General features: G+C 35.7%; 1 protein-coding gene across 2 annotated transcripts in view; it reads left to right on the top strand.

Annotated features, from left to right (window-relative positions):
• The window catches only part of Gprk1 (G protein-coupled receptor kinase 1), a 56,654-nt gene that overhangs the window by 34,689 nt on the left and 4,573 nt on the right, over window positions 1-17,392 (top strand). Inside the window, exons 9-14 of one of the 2 annotated variants that reach the window (XM_073093177.1) lie at window positions 8,727-8,892; window positions 12,774-12,915; window positions 13,447-13,621; window positions 14,561-14,679; window positions 16,104-16,266; window positions 16,919-17,087. In XM_073093177.1, coding sequence (XP_072949278.1) covers window positions 8,727-8,892; window positions 12,774-12,915; window positions 13,447-13,621; window positions 14,561-14,679; window positions 16,104-16,266; window positions 16,919-17,087 — 934 coding nt within the window. The remainder of the gene's footprint in view (window positions 1-8,726; window positions 8,893-12,773; window positions 12,916-13,446; window positions 13,622-14,560; window positions 14,680-16,103; window positions 16,267-16,918; window positions 17,088-17,392) is intronic. The other variant, XM_073093178.1, reaches the window with a different exon arrangement.

Here is a 17,392-nt window from a genome sequence, read left to right as displayed (position 1 = left end):
AACGCTTTTTTACACGCCCCGTATAATTTTCTGTTAGATTTAATTAAATGATTATAGTAACCTAGATCGGAGTGCAAGTCGTTTGAATGGCAATCTGGTTTGATTCCGTACAATACACAGCAACACACGTATAAATAATAAGCGATCGCGTCGGGCACATAAACGATACCCAACCAATTGGACTGAAACGAATTGGCTCGCCCTCAATTTGTACTCCTACTCCAACCCGCTTCCGCTGCATTTTGTTTTACAATTTCATCCCGAACGATTGGATTTGCAATTTTCTTTCAATATGGAAATGTCTAGAGGGCGCGCATAAATGAATTCGGATGAAACGTCTCGTACTTGACTCGCATGTCGCCGTCTTGTGTACCGCAAATGGCTATAAGGTTTTATTGTATCGCCGATACGACTATCGTTTAAATAAAATCGGAACATTGGGATACTTATTTTCTTCTTAATCTTCACTAATTCTTACGTAAGTGTACTATTACTTCGTAAGTGTAATACAATTTGCATCCAATTCTATTATATTTCTTTTAAGACGTCTTTACTTATCAATTTTAATATGTAAAGTAGCCTTGCTCTAGTATGTTATGGAATATATATTTTTTTACCAAAATAAGCTTAAAATAAGGACGTTCCACGAGAAAGCGGGAACGTCGTTCGATAACACCGTTTTACTCGTCGTGACCTAAAAGGCTTCCAAAGTTTCACAAGGCCGCCTGTATTCCAAGTTTATAAAACAGGAAATTTTCCCTATTTCATATACTATAGTTATGTCAATTTATTTGTTACAACATAATAATAATGAATGTCTGAAAAGAATTGTTAAGACTTTCTGATATATGTTTTTGTTTGTTTTGTTTGCAATAAACAAATTTTGTATCCATAAAATTTTAATTTACGCTCTTAATCTCAAAACTTATTCATTGTCATTTTATCCCGGAAAAACACATAGAAGGATAGTAAAAAAACGTTGGTATGTTGTTATACCAAAAATTAAGCATGAGGTTGCAGAAGGAAATTATTTTTAAATCACTGACAGACATAAAAATATATGTAAATTTCCTGTTGTGTCTGTGACGTAGCAGCTAGCACTTTTAATAATAAATTGTTGTTGTCTGTCTCCAGCAATATAGAGTAATGTTTTGTAGTCTTACCATCCCCTTTTGTAACCAATCCTTATGTAGCTCACATAAAACTTCAACAGTAATAACCAAGTCACATATTGGACATCACTAGTTAATGCCAGCGCATAAATAAGTTTTGACATCTTTTTCGTTCAGTTTGGTGTCCTTGTTCAAAAGTCCATAATGTTTGGTGATAAACACATACGTTTTATGTTCGACCAAGAAAGCTCTGATACGTTGGGATCGATTTAGTGTTGTCGTGCTGTTTACGATGTCGTATAACAACTTTGGTTTAATCTTGTATCTACAACATTGTTCTTCTAATTCTACTGGTAGAGTACGTTGTATACTTTATTTCTGTATTCCAAAATTATCCTCTTTGTATGGTTGATCATTTATAGTGCAACTGTATTGTCAAAACTTAAAAATAACTTATTTTGGTATGCGTTTAAGGGTTGAAAATATGCCATGTTTAAAAAAACATTACAATCGTTTTTAATATATTCCATAATTAAAAAATATTCGCCTTCAACCATAATTATAGATATAAGACAACGGTAAGATCATTTTTTCGGTCTACTATTGAATATTTGCCCCTTTAGTTTTAGGACTTCAGTTATGTTCTAATAACGACGAAATGTAGCGCTAAGGTGATTTAAAGCTAGTTTTATAGTTTTGTAAGTAACAGACAAATAGTTTTTCCTTCTAAATATACTTACAACTTGTTTATCAGCGAATATTTTTTATACGTCTGCGTTGTAATAGTTGTACCTAAGTTTGGACATTTTAGCGTAACAAACAAATTATATCACTCCATTATCTACGCTGGCTAAAGCCAAAATGTAGTAAGTTAGTTATATCCCTAAATTGGCTCTGTTGAAAAACCGAAAGTAAGGTGAAATGACGCTTAAAAATATTCTGTCTGTCATGGTTATGGATTTTGCCATAATTTCAAAGTTTATGATACACCATATATATTTTTTTTTTAAATAAAATCCATTTGAGTAGTCGGTAAAATTTGTCTTAGCTAGGTAGTTGGTAAAATTTGACAGGACTGGTCTAATAACAGGTACATTACATAAAATGTGACAACAATATATCGACCTTAGCACATCACAAGCTTTGTTAATTTCCTACTAAATATAGTGAAAATAGGTTATATCTGTTGTTGTTTTCTTGTTGAAAAATCTGCCCTAGTGAAAAATAGTTTATAAGGAAACTTTCTGTTATAGTTATGGAGGTTCTAAATAAGTTCCAGACAAAGTACAAATTGTAGTCATATATTTTTTGGAGAAATAATAGATATTTACTTGTTATCAGAACTTCTGTAAAATTTAACCGGACTGATTACAGGAAGTGTACGTCACACATTGTGACCAAAATAAATGGATCTCAGCGCATCACGAGTCTTCATAGTGTACTTAACATTTACATTTGCTAAGAGCACAAGGAAGAAAATTGTTGACAGATCTTATTTATACGCTAGCTGAAGCACGAGACTCCGTAATGTTATTTATAACAGTGTTATTTACGTATAACAGTAAATAACATTTTAAAATACATGTTTAGTTTCGTAGCGTTGGCGTAAAATATTTTGACCTAAACGAAGCCTTGCAAGCAAGTAACACGTAAAAGTAATAAATGTTATGATATAATAGAACGAATGAAATACAAAAGCTATTTAAAAGATTTTTAACCTTTTATGTGTTTATGTTTAACAGAAGGATTTAAAGCTTTTCTCTCACGATACATTTTATCAAACACAACCTTGTGTGTGTGTGTGTTTATGTGTTGTTTTATTTTAACCCTACAGTTGCAAATGTTAAGGTAAAAATAGCTTTTGTTATTTCCCGTAAAACTTAAAAAAAACATTTTTAAAAAAGGTTGGCTACTTCATTCACCATCATTCTCTATCCACTCATACATTTACTGCCAGACAGATGCTTAAATTTTATGTATTTGTATACATACACATAAAATCGAATAGCTGCACTCTAATGTCGAATCTCAATCAATCGTCCTTCGCCATTAGAAAAATCGAAGGCCATTTTTATCTCTAATCCTCACGGATCGTTATAGCACGTGATAAGTTTTAATGCGTCTCAATCCATTTCATCACGAGTCACGACGCAGCTTAACTTTTACGGTCGTGCGGTGGACACCGGCGCCGAGACGTCTGCGATGATGCTATCACATCTCAACACAAGATAGAATATTATTTTATACCAGTGTTATAAACGTATGGGAGTGCAAGCTTGCTTACTGCAATATAAACGAAATGAAACTAATTTGCGAAATATGTTTTGGAAGCTTTATATTATTTGATTGAGGTATACAATTTTAGGGCTAATGCAAATATCTGATAAATAATTAAATACTTTTATTCATGCTCTAGGGCTCTAGATCGTCTCTATTATTTATTGGACGGAAGTAGCGAAATTCAGTCCATCAGATGGCAACTGTGTACATACTGGTGCCCATGGTTCTACCACCTTCGAATTATTTTTGAAGAAGACCCGTGCTCAATGTACAATTTTACAACCACCCTTTTCTTTTATAGTTCTAGAAATGTGCTTTTTATTTTTAAAATGAATCAAAATATATTTTATTCATGACTCTTATAATTGACACGGTATTGGGCGGCGCCACATCGTCTGAAACTCAAGATTCATTTGGCAACCGATGTGCAATTAAATCCCTGAATCGCAGTATTGCAGAGGTGTATAACTAAAATACACTAGTCATATTTCGCTCTTAGGTTAAAGTCAACAGGTATTAATTATTGTTAGTTTGATTATATTCATATACTTTTTAGTCGTTTATTAGCATATTATTGAATATTCGGATGGTAAAATAAAAACTAAACTAAACATTTTAAATATACTAGGTGTGATCAAAAATATGGTGAATGCAGTTATACCTATACGCAACTGCCGACGCTACATCGATTTAGTTATAAGTCTGATAGCCTGATTCTTTGAGAGTGATGCTTTCAATCATGGAACCAACGCTGGAGGAAGTGCATAGTTAATCAAGGAGAATACTTTGACGAGGATCAAGTATAATTGGGTCTAAGCTTAATACTTTTTTTGCAATCGAATTATTCAGTTTCCCATCATAGTTAAAACTTTTCAAGGGAAGATGAATCATGCCTGTTACTGACGAAACCGTGTGTATGTTTCTATATCAATGCATCATGCATTGATATAGAAACATACACTAATATCGATGACGTAAATCAAATAATTTAAATACAGATGGGTTCTCAGGTTTCTCATATTGATCGGTGGGCGTTTTCAGTTGACGTAGCTAGCAATATTATCAATCGCATATGTATTTTTGTTGTTTGTTACCATCACATGATCAACTAGGAAGTACACAATCAAAATAAATATTCGCGATCACAAGTTTATAGATATTGTAGGAGTAATACCTACTTAATACTTTATCTACCAACAGTGTCATCAAAATCTGTTCAATTATTTTCAAAATTAACCTGACGGATTACGTACCTATAAGATGGATAAACAAAAAAATACTAATTAGGGTTCCGTACCCAAAGGGTAAGTACGGAACCCTATACTTACTAAGACTCCGCTGTCTGTCCGTCTGTAACAGGGACAGGGGGTGTCATCTTTTGAACCGTAATAGTAATAAATAAATGATACTTAAAAAAATTACAGAGAATTTATAACCACATTACTTTTTATTTTGTGGTATAACGGTGGCCACTATAGCAACAAATAAAAAGATAATTATAACAATTGCATTTTATGACGCATTTGTATTGCAAAACAATAATTTTCAATAATATATCATTAAAAATCTATTTGCACCTCTCATCACGGTACTATTACACGAAGAGGCGACAAAGAGGCATAGATACTATCAGATACTCGGATGTTACACTCAATGTATGATTGTAACATCCGAGTGCATACCTCATACATCCGATAGCGGAAAGGAGGCAATTCTACTCTACGATACATTTATAGAAATGTTGACTATGAATGTGCAGATATTATACTCTTCGGCAGACCGATCAATCAGTATTGTAATGCTCGTACATTCAATTGTTTGAATCACTGTTATTGCTTTCATTGTAATATCCATTTGCGTTTGAACTCACAGTTCAGATATTTTTACTTATATTGATATAGTGATGCGGTACCACCGCCACACCTATTTCTGCCTCATAACAGCAGTGTTAAACGCTGTGTGCTGGTTTGAAGGCTGTGATAAAGGAGATATAATATTTCGAGGCGTTCCAGCTTGGTCCTCAGGAGTAACAGCGCATCCGTGGTCGACCTCAGATAGGAATATCTGGTTGATTAGATTTCCATGGGCGACAGTAGCCACTTACCATCAGTTGGACTGCATGCTCGTTTTCTACTCCGATTTTATAAAAAAAATGCTACTATAGTGCTACTACGGTATCACTGGAGTCGAACCGCAACTGGTCCTATCACCTTTAATAACATAATATTCTATAGAGGTATAATTCGGTTATAGATGTAATTCAAATGTAGATGCGTAGTACTGGATTAGAATGCGGAGACAACTTAACGGTATGATTTCTACTTTATAGTACAGTACAGCAAAGTGCAGTACTATTGTACTCTGGTGTGAAATATGCGGTGAAGCTCTTACACGAGGCGTTCCATATCAGTGACTCATATTAAGTAGTTCCATTTAGATTTTGTGACAGATATCCGTGGACTGACCACAGAGCGTCAGCTGGACTGCAAGCCCGTTTGTCGCTTCAATAGTATACTTCCGTTTGCTACTATAAATAGCTGAATATTATTTATGCAAATCGCGTAATAAATTACGTTAGACTACTAGAGACAATGAAGGCTTTTAATAAATGGCTTTGTATTCTCTTCCTTTTATAACTGTAGGTTTTAATCTTGTAATGGTAATTATAGTAACTATATTATAGTGAGTGATTCAGTAAAATAGTAAACTTTTATACTTCACTATATAATAATACAAAATACTGATAAATGTGTTTGATATCTTGAGCAAAATATAATAGTTTATTTTGAATATTTAATACAAATGCGGTATTCGCACAATTATACATTTTGCTCGTTATTCGCAATCATATAGAATTAGCAGATCACTGTTATTTTATTCCGATAATTCCATAATCAAAATATGATATCAAAATTTTATTTGATTCTACATCAGCTCTGTTATGATCACACGGTGAAAATGCAAAGGGAACTCTCTGATTGTAATATCCGCAGTGCGTAGTTAATATTTCCGTTTGCAGGCATACAGCATTCGCAATTATTTGATATTGCTTTACTAGGGCGATATGATACTCTCACACTCGTAGGAGAAGATGTCGATAGGTAATGGTTATTAGAATGAAGTAACACGGCTTGCTGTAGGAGTGGAATGGTAGAAATCGGCACATAAGGAAAAAGAGTTATGTCCTCTTCATGCGTTTTCTATTCTTGTCCCTTCCTATTAAATGCGTGTACCTGCAAGCGAGTTTCCAGATATACATGCATTGCGCGACCGCAGGCGCGACAGGAAAAAAGGCCCTGCAGTCTCTTCGCAACCCGTGTTCATGTTTATATGAAGCGATAGGATGCAAGTGGCACGCGTGCGAGTGAGTCGTGCTTGCACGGGCGTAAACACGCGGGACAGGAAAAAGAGCCTGTGTGCAACCCCTGTGCGCGTACGTATAAAACGATAGCATGCAAGTGGCACGAGTGTAAGTTGCATGCGTGTGCGGACATATACTTGTACATGCACGACAGGAAAAGCGTCCTAAGGTTTAGGGTATTAAATTGGAAAAAAAATATGGGATCGTAAAAGTATCAGCAGTGAAATATATACGAGCGGAAACTGCGGAAAGAGGATGCTGGTATCTTATCTACATATTAATACGGGAAGAGAAAACTTTGTATACCTTGCAAAGCATATTGCGCGCATGGAATAATGTGGGATTTAGGACAGGTATAGTTTGTCAGGAGGTACAAAAACGAAAAGATAAAATTGATAAAAATATATCCATTAAAAACATTATTAATACATAAAATATATGCCACTTTTTGATAGCTGCAAATACTGGTTATTTATTTGATGTATTTTTTGTAATGCACCTGTGGTCCACTGCTACTTATTGAGTCAAAGTTTTACCGGTTTTCCGTATACCAGCTGTAGTATAGATATACTCATAATGTATCTATTTCTGTTATTTCCGTTCGCTGCAACTCGGTACAATTTTGCTTTGAATTTCATTGCGGGCGTCGACAATACGTCAGTCAATATTTGTTAATTGACTCGATTCATTTATAGTTCGATTCCAATCGTGATGGAGTTTTGTTGTTCGCAATACTGTCAACGCAGTTAATAGAAAATTAATATTTCTGACTAGGTTAATTGAAAATAACCATTGTTTGTACACATTTACGCTGTATATAACGATATATGCGAAATAGGTATGGGCTTAATCATCATCGACTAGTTAGGGCACTCGCACACCAATCGATCGATTGCCGGTCGACTTCCTAGATTGTAGTCGATCGGTTTAGTAGCTTTCCATTCTACCGTCGATCGATAGCATCAATACGACTGGTGTGATACTAACGATCCGACGTTGAATGATAGATTTTACCGTAACAGAGTAACGCCCTTCTACGCGCGATCGATTTGTGTGGCGCTTACTGCCCCACTGCTGGGCACGGATCTCACAGACAGGGTTTAGTCTATTGCCTACCACGCTGGTCAAAGCCAGATCTGCAGATTGTACATATTTTTACCCGACCAAGGAAGAGTTTGTTGCGCGTATATTGTATATTTGTAAATTCCTTTATTTAGGTATGTTCTTTAAGATATCTTCCTTCACTCTTCTAATACGCACACATATAAAACGAGAAATAGGAGGAGGCGATTTCAACACATTTAAACGTTCCCGAGTACTAAAAACGTTTCGAATTAGATTTCTTGTGGCGTGTGAGCATAATGTTATGAGTAATTCATAAACTTTCACATTACATTACGGAAAAATATTGGGTCAATTTACGTCACACACGTAACAACATAACTATGACTCGTCACGCGTCACGCTATGATTCATACAAAGTTAATCCACGGCATTCCGGGGTTACATCAAGTTCTTAGGTACATTAAAATTTTATATGAATATCGGTTGTAAAGTTTTGTACGTCCAACTGTTAGGCACGGTATTCCTTGAGAGAAGCGTGGAGTATCTATAACTCTCTACTAAGTTCCACAATACGGTTTGGTAATTTGGTAGTAAAAAGCACCAAATTTTTCAAATCGCTCGTTAGATCCTTGACGAGGTTTAAACACTATTTCTATAATAACCTACACAATTCATCCGTTTGTCTGTCCTACCTATAAATGACTAAAACTTTAGAACAGTAACAGATAGGTGATCTGGTAAAACATTTTCATGGAATATAATTTTTCACAGAATAAGCGTAACTGTAAAAAAAATGAATAGAAAATTACAAATAATTGTTTGTATTTTACTTTGTATCACAAGGTATGTCAATTTTCCGAATCAATTTCATTTGAAAAAGCCACAGTTATATTTTTGGCTCTTTACAGGTGGATTGCCCCTTCATAGTATGCATGACATACGCTTTCCACACGCCGGACAAACTCTGCTTCATCCTGGACCTGATGAACGGCGGCGACCTCCACTACCACCTCTCGCAGCACGGCGTCTTCAACGAGGCCGAGATGAAGTTCTACGCGGCTGAAGTTATATTAGGTAAGTTGAATTAAAAATAGTTGCAATTTTTTATAATATAGGAGTAGCAGACGAGCATACAGTCCACCTGATGGTTAGTGCCTACTGCCGCCCATGGACATCTGTTATCAACCCTTTTTTTTTGTTTTCGAGGGGGAAACCTTCAAAAGGTACCCGACGTCGTGGGAGCGACGCCGGGTTATGTGGGATTTGCGGTGGCCGTCCTCAGCGCTTGGTGGTGAACTCCGGGATTTCCTATGGAACACAACCGGAGTTCTCCGAGCGCGATGCCCCGGTCGGGCTCTGCCATGGGGGTAGCACTACACTCCTGGCGCACACCTGGTGTTTACGACGGCATGTGACCACACATGCCGCCGTCCCTCCCGGGGTTGCTCTCCGGACGGTTCGAGCTCCCACTCTTGCCGCCGATAACCCCGGAAGCCCCCTTTTAGTCGCCTCTTACGACAGGCAGGGGATACCGTAGCCCTATTCTAGTCCCGGAACTACAGGGACAATCTGTTATCAACCTGAAATAAGATTAGTTTCTACCTGAGATCGGCCACAAATGCGCCGCTACCCCTGAGGAACAAGTTGGAACGCCTCAGAAAAGCGTGTCTCCCTTACCACACCCTTCAAACCAGAACACAGAAGCGCTTAATATTGCTGTTATTAGGCAGAAATAGTTGTAGTAGTTTGTCGTCTGAGTAGAACCACAAAGGGTTCTACCACCTTCAATAATAATAGTAGTACATATAAGTAATATACAAATGTGATAAAAATTTTTCAAGCTCAGTAACCGAAGGTTATCAAGATGTGAACACAATTAAACAACACCTTTAATTGTGTGGTGTGGGAAAGGCAACTACTTGATACTTTTTTTACTGGTAACACCCGTTTTTTAGAACGAGTCAGTGATAAACGTTAATTACGATGTATTATAATGAATATATCATTGTTTTTAAGATTCTTTGTAACCTAATATTGAATATTTATGTTTGCCTTGAAAATTATGACCACAAAATACTTATTTAGACCCATGAACATTAATACAAACGAAATATAGGTAAGTTCAATGGTATCTGATCTTCAATTTTCTGAGCTCTATCTAAATCATTTTAAAGTGCAGTTCGTCAGTATTTAATTGTCGATAAATAATATATGTAAATGCTCATAACTTTGTGGCTGTCGTTTTTGGATATAAGCCTTTTCTAAGCGGATGAGACTGGAGTCTCCAGCCTTACCTATGAGTGTTGATGATTTCAAATAAGAGTATAGCATCTGGATAAGAATGTGTGTTACTAGTCTTACGCTGGTGCCACTTGGAACATAAGTTATATTCTAAGTAAAGCGTCATATGCACTGGAATCAAATGAATTTGCCATTATCAGCAGTTGAACTCCAGTTATTATTTACCTAGTTAGCTACGTTAAACACATTAAATTGTACATTATATTTATCAATATTCTAATAATAAAGAAGATCTTATGATGGCTATATCTAGGACGTATAAAAAAGTGCCGTAAAGATGAAAATAGGCTGTCGAACGAAAATAAGTGTGCCAAATTCGTACGGTTCAAATTCGTTAGGTTATATACAAGCTGGCACAGGAAAATAAAAATAGAAATCTAAGTCAATGACCAATTTTATAATTGGATGGCAATATACAAAAACTTTACGTGTTTACTTCTAAGAAATAGTACATTACGATACGCGTGGCCAAAGTAGCCTATTTTTGCACGGCGTGAAGTTAGCGCCCGAGCGCAGCGAGGGTGCTAAACGCCGTGCAGATAATAGGCTACTTTTGTCACAAGTATCGTATACTATTTTATAGCTCGTGTGACATAAACCCGCTTATACTTGTGAAGAAATATGAAAAAATATGATGATTATTTTGAAACTTATAAATGATTGAAACTAAAAATTATGAACTAAAAAAGCAATAAAATGTGACACAACCAAAACCATTGAAATTTAGAAAATTTAGTAATTATTCTGCACTTGTGATAAAGACAAATCTAACAACACACATACGTCGAAATCTATCAAGCTACTTAGGCTACATACAGGCGTATTAAAGAAACATATGATAAGCAATCACATAATGTACTAATACATAACTAATACTAGTGATACAGTAGAAAATCGATTATCCGGACCTTAGTTATAAATATTCGCGATTGTTCGGATTGTGAAACGTGAACAAGTAACTTTGTAATAACCCTTACAGATCAGCCACATTTTGTGTGACTTGTGCATTTAAATTCCGGAAAGTCGCCAAATCGCAACAAAATAGTTACTATAAAAAACAAAAACCCGATTGCTAAAAATATAACCTATGTTATCGCCACAATTTAGACGAATTCAGCGACATATCATGTATCAAAATTAATGAAGTCGTTTGAGTTTGCCAAAGAATGAAAAATACATACGTAACAAACATATAGTCGAAAAACATCACCTTCCTAAATCGGTTTAAATAGCTTTTCTTCATAAACTCAATTATCCAAATTTTCGATAATCCGAATGCCACAAATACGACAACAAATAGGTCGCTTAGTCGAGATTCTACTGGAGTAGTATTATGGCTAATTTTGATAACGATTCCTAATTTAAATATCTTCTACTATGGTGTGTAGCGAAAATAAAACAAACACAGTCAAAACAAACAATAAAATTCGATAAAGCCCAATAGTTAGTCTTATAGTGATGCTATTGCTTAGTATGTGCACAATGGCAAAAACATTTATAAATACGTCCAAAATAAAATATTAACATAATTATAGCTTTAAACAAAATACTCATTACTCACTTTTAATTTTTAAATAGCATTTAAAAGTATGAAACGTTCATAGCTATGTTTATTTTTTTCAACTGTGAGGGTAGTGTATTAATATTCGTACGGTTTAAAAATCGGCTACTTTGGACACAGAAATGCGTGGCTAAAATGCGGGTTTAGGTCACAGAGTGCTATAAAATAATATAAGATTTTCTTAAGTGGGTTCGTTGAGTAGTTAAATGACGTCAATTTACATATAAAACAATTACTTACCCTTTGTACTATTTACAATCTCTTGTAGGGTTTTCCCTTATGCAGTTATTCAAAAACAAAAACTTAAGCCGCCACTTAAAAGTATTGTAGTCGACACACATATTTAGCGAACACACATACACTTTATTTTGCTTTTTTTACATCGAGTCACGACACCTTTTTTATATCATACGCGATCATATTCTACTATAGTTGCTCCATTTTAAAACGAGCATTTGACACGACTATTATATATGGCAAAATGTTTATTGCATTTTTTTATAATTTGGAATTAGAAAAACAGTTTTTTATACTAATATAGAAGTAACAAACAAGCATGCTGTACGCCAAGCCTGTATGATAAGTGTGTACTGCTGCCCTGTATATATATCCTGATAGATATCTGTATTGAGCCCTAGATAAGCTTGGAGTCTTCCCTGAGGATGGTAATAAAAAAAGTAGTTTATTTCTTTCAAATGGTGTCTACAAAGCAATTGGCAAGGGCCCCTGAGTTAAGGTGCAGAGATATGTTATAAAAGGAAAAAGTGTGTGAGGGTGTGTGTGTGTGTGTGCCTGTGTGTGTGTGTGCGTGTGTGTGCGTGCATGCGCGAGAGTAAGTAACTAAGAGATAAGATGTTCTGTTTCCTATTAAGGGACAGAAGAGTTTTTAAATGGTAACAAATGCGTTCCTCCCCCTGACGTCTAAATTGGAACGCTTCCGATGAGTATAAATAGCCTTAACACACCAATCAAACCAGAACACAGCACCGGATTATAGCTTTGAATCGAATGGAAAGTTTTGTTAAAAAGCGCAGAGTATTTAATGAAAATGATCAAAGGCGTACATATATTAACAATATGTCTTATCCCACAGGTTTAGAGCACATGCACAAGCGCCACATAGTTTACAGGGACTTGAAGCCCGCCAACATTCTCCTGGACGAGCACGGCCACGTGCGAATATCCGATCTGGGTTTGGCTTGTGACTTCTCCAAGAAGAAACCCCACGCCAGTGTGTAAGTAAAAACATTTGTGTAACTTTTTATTATAATCAAAGTAGCGAAAATGCATGCGGTGGCTATAAAAGTGAGGTCTATTGGATCATAATTTGCATAATTAATGCATTAATTTGTATTTTAAGTTGTACGCAGTTGTGGGGGTCTTGCATGGGTTTACTATGAAGTGCAATAACCTAACATAAGAAACTCATAATTTTTAAAATTATATTTGGTCTAAATGCAAATCTCTTCATGACTTAGCAATATTACTCAATGCGTTATAGACATTACCTTTACTTAAATATCAGTAACCTATTTTTAGTAAGTTAAGATTTTTAAGGGTTAAGCGTTTAAGGGTCGAACCACACTAGGATGTACATATTCGTAATTATTTTTCGCCCTACATTAATACGCACCAGTTGCAATAGGTCCTTCAAGTGTCATTAGATACGTTACAATGTACGCAATTTAAATTTAAAGTGCGGCTCTGTTCAGCCTAGTGTGGTTCCACCCTATCTTACTACTCCTAACCCTTTTTGTATTTTCCAGGGGCACCCACGGCTACATGGCACCCGAAGTACTCTCCAAGGGCACTGGCTACGACTCTTCGGCCGACTGGTTCAGCTTCGGTTGCATGCTGTACAAGCTGCTGAAGGGCCACTCGCCCTTCCGCCAGCACAAGACGAAGGATAAACACGAAATCGACAGGATGACTCTCACTATGGTAAGTATAACTCAGTGCCTATGTGTTGAGGTTTTGTTGAGTTGTAGTGTGTGTTGTATTTTCAGGAGAGTTCAGGAGGGCTTTTTTGTATACTACCCGTCCGCGATCATTTGAGAACTGCGCGGAATGCGACACCTTGTCCGTTATTCAATTTATAGTTTAATTCAGAAGATGCAGATGTAGAAATTAGTCCGCTTGCCATTTTAATAGAGTATATCGTTTGTTAATAATCTCTTAGAGTGTATTAAACATATCATAATATTTTTTTTCTTTCATATTTTACAAACACGGGGAATGTTTGTAAACGTTCTGACGTTATCACGCTTAGGTTTCAAGTTATCGCGTACGGGTTGTATATTGTACGCGTTATTGTATGGGTTCTTGTATGTACGTAATGTATGTATATAATATACATTTTATATAAGTATTTTTCTCAAAGCCTTACGAGAAATAATTTCTTAACACCTATTAACGTATGTGTCTATTTTTCTGGCACGGGATATGGTTTAAATAGCTTGATGAATTCTAACAAGTGTGGTGTGTGTAGATTAATTTTGGTAGCGGTGATACTAACATTTCAAATACTCAAAATATGGTATCATATTATTTTTTTGACTTAGCTTATGAGACCTATTTACGGAGTCCGGTTTCTCGTTTTTTGAAAATTCGTAATTTGTTTGCAATTGTTCTTTTGCTTCTAATAACTTGTTATTTTTAATCGAAATATGCTAATTAACCTAATAAAGATAACAATCATGATAACATTACTATTGATATTTTTAAAATTGTATATTTTTTATGAAAATACCCGTTTCGATTTTAGTATGCATATTTTCCTTGTACATATTTTTTGATGATAAAGGAGTCGACTGAACGTATGTCTGTTCTTACTGGTAGCTGCTAAGGCTCCCGTCAAGGACGGAATCACGTCTTCAATAGAAATACAACACCTTTCAGAATGTCGAACTGCCGGAGTCGTTCAGTCCGAGCTTGAAGAGTCTGTTGGAGGGTCTACTGCAAAGGGACATCAATAAGCGGCTTGGCTGCAAGGGCAGAGGGTAAGGATATATGATTTTAGACGAAACTTATCGCGGAATTAAAACATTTTATTATAATATGTAACGGGTAGTCACGATTCTAGGTTTGATTTTTTATCGCTAGAATTTTATTAAGAATATATTGTATCAATGACAGTAATTGGTAGGGGAGCAGTATTTGTGTTGCTGTGTTTTATTTGTGGTAAAAGAGAATTCCGTTTTCTAGTCTACCGGTCTCCTCCTCAGAATGATTGTTTCTTACTAAACGACTTACTAAACTTTCAAAAGTGGTAGAGTTAGCATCGCAATTTTTATTTATTTATTGATGATTAATATAATGTAGTACAAAAAAGGGCGGGATTTAAGTCCCCTTCTCATAAATTAGCTAGATATTTATTTCTTATCTTCTATCATCACCCTTGTGGATGTCTCATAAAATAAAATAGAAGGCAGCGCAAAAAAAAGAATACAAAAAACATAGGAAAAATAATTAAAATATCTAAAACAACTTTATGATTTAGGATTGGGAAAGGCCATTTTTTTTTGTTTTTGAATATATTGTGTACCTGTGGGAAATTATTGTCCTCACCCTGTTATATTTTTGTAAACAATAAACGTTATGTAACGGAAACATTAATTGGCGCACTCATTTCGTGCTTAATTGATGACAATTGATCATGAACAGTCGTGCAATTTCATAATGATATCGTATTTCTCATTTATTTTTATGATCAATTTTCCTGTGGAAGACACCGTTTAGGCATTATATGACATTCTAGGAAGGAATTAATCTTATTTTATTAACTTAGAGACCTTTGGCCTTTAAGGAAAGTTAAGATTTCAAAGAAAATAGTGTCTTATAAAAAATTCATCTCTACTCTTGAAGTATATTTTTTCCTTTTCGTATACTTATGCATAATATTAAGTTTACAATATTGAAATCAACGGAAGTTTCGTATACAGGGGTAATTTTTAAAGTGTGCGTGGATGGCCAAATTCGAAATTGCGAGGGGCGACTGGTAGAGATTGCTATCAGGCATTAAGTTTGCCCTTTTTTCATTTATTTGTACAGGTGATGCAATAAGTTTTAAGTAAATAAATAAAAATGATAAAAGGAGTTACGAGGCTGATTTAGATGAAAACAAAAAAATGGATTATCATTAGATTTAAAACAACATATTTCGATAAAGAAGTTTGGAAAGTAATGATAAATGACAAAGTAACGTATTTCTAGCTAGTTCTTATAACTTCAGATTTGGCTATCCGCACACTTGAAAAATTCACCATTCATATATTAAAATCATCTAAAGTGGGTAAGATAGGCGATTTTATGTTTCAGTTTTTCAGTAACACCCCAGTTTTTCAACCGGCAATCGATCTATCTCACAGAACGAATGAATGAATGAACGATTCTTACATCTTACATAACATCTATACACTTGCAGTGCGGACGAGGTGAAGGAGCACGTGTTCTTCGCCGGCATCGACTGGCAGCAGGTGTACCACCAGAAGTACACGCCGCCGCTGATCCCGCCGCGCGGGGAGGTCAACGCGGCGGACGCTTTCGACATCGGCAGCTTCGACGAGGAGGACACTAAGGGGATTAAGGTATGTTATGAATGAATGGTTTCAAAAATGTAACGTGCACGAGGTTAAGGGGAATGTGTTCTTCGCTGGAATTGACTGGGGTCAAGTGTATCACAAATAGTACCAGAAGTATACGCTGTCGCTGATCCCGCCGCGCGGGGAGGTCTATGTGGCCGATGCGTTCGATATCGGCAGCTTAGACGAGGAGGACACTATGGGGATTACGGTATGTGATGAACGAATGAATATTTTGAAAAATGTTATGTGAACGAGGTGAAGGACCATGTGTTCAGTGTATCAGAAAAAGTGTATCACACTAAGGGGATTAAGGTATGTGACGAATGATTGAATTAGTGAATCAACCAATCGATCAATGGATGAGTTAATTAATATACTCTATTGTACATACAAGAAAAACACTCATTTTAGATTTTACTTTACGTACGTCTATGTACACATGTAACACGTTTTATATTATTTACATTCATGTTCTTACTGAAGAAATAAGAAAAATGGTAATTCTTGAATTAAGAGTATCTCCTGGTTAATTTATAGTTTTGTTCAAGCCTTCTGATCTGTTACGTAATACAATTTTATTTTTAAAAGTTAAAACCAACTATATTATCTTAAATCATATTAACAATCGTCCCAATTTCAATTTCGTTCACCACAGTTGACCGAGACAGACCAGATGCAATACAAGGATTTCCCGCTGGTGATCTCGGAGCGCTGGCAATCGGAGGTGGCCGAGACCGTGTTCGAGACCATCAATCAGGAGGCGGATAAGATGGAGCTCAAGAAGAAGGCCAAGCAGAAGCAGAAGTTCGATGCTGATGAGAAGGGTATGTTGTTGATTATCATTTTATTCTTAATGTATTTGTCCATGGTTGTAGTATATCATTACTAATAAAGGATACCCAATCTTACTCTGCTTATTGCCCAACAGGGATCTTTAGTAGATTTAAAAGTTTGACAGGAATGTTTGTTTGTGGAATTAATATTAAACATGTTTAAATTTTATGTATGAATATGTATTGAGTGCAAAGGACTGTTGCCATGTTCTGCCTTGCATCCGTGGGTAAAACTGCTATCTTTTAGTTTGGAAGGCTATTTATAAGGCAGACATTAAAATTTAGTAGTTTCTATT

Source organism: Epargyreus clarus, unplaced genomic scaffold, assembly GCF_041222505.1.
Source record: "Epargyreus clarus isolate Ecla_fem2 unplaced genomic scaffold, WU_Ecla_fem_2.2 ptg000004l, whole genome shotgun sequence".
Taxonomy (NCBI): domain Eukaryota; kingdom Metazoa; phylum Arthropoda; class Insecta; order Lepidoptera; family Hesperiidae; genus Epargyreus; species Epargyreus clarus.
This window is presented reverse-complemented; position numbering and strand designations above follow the sequence as displayed.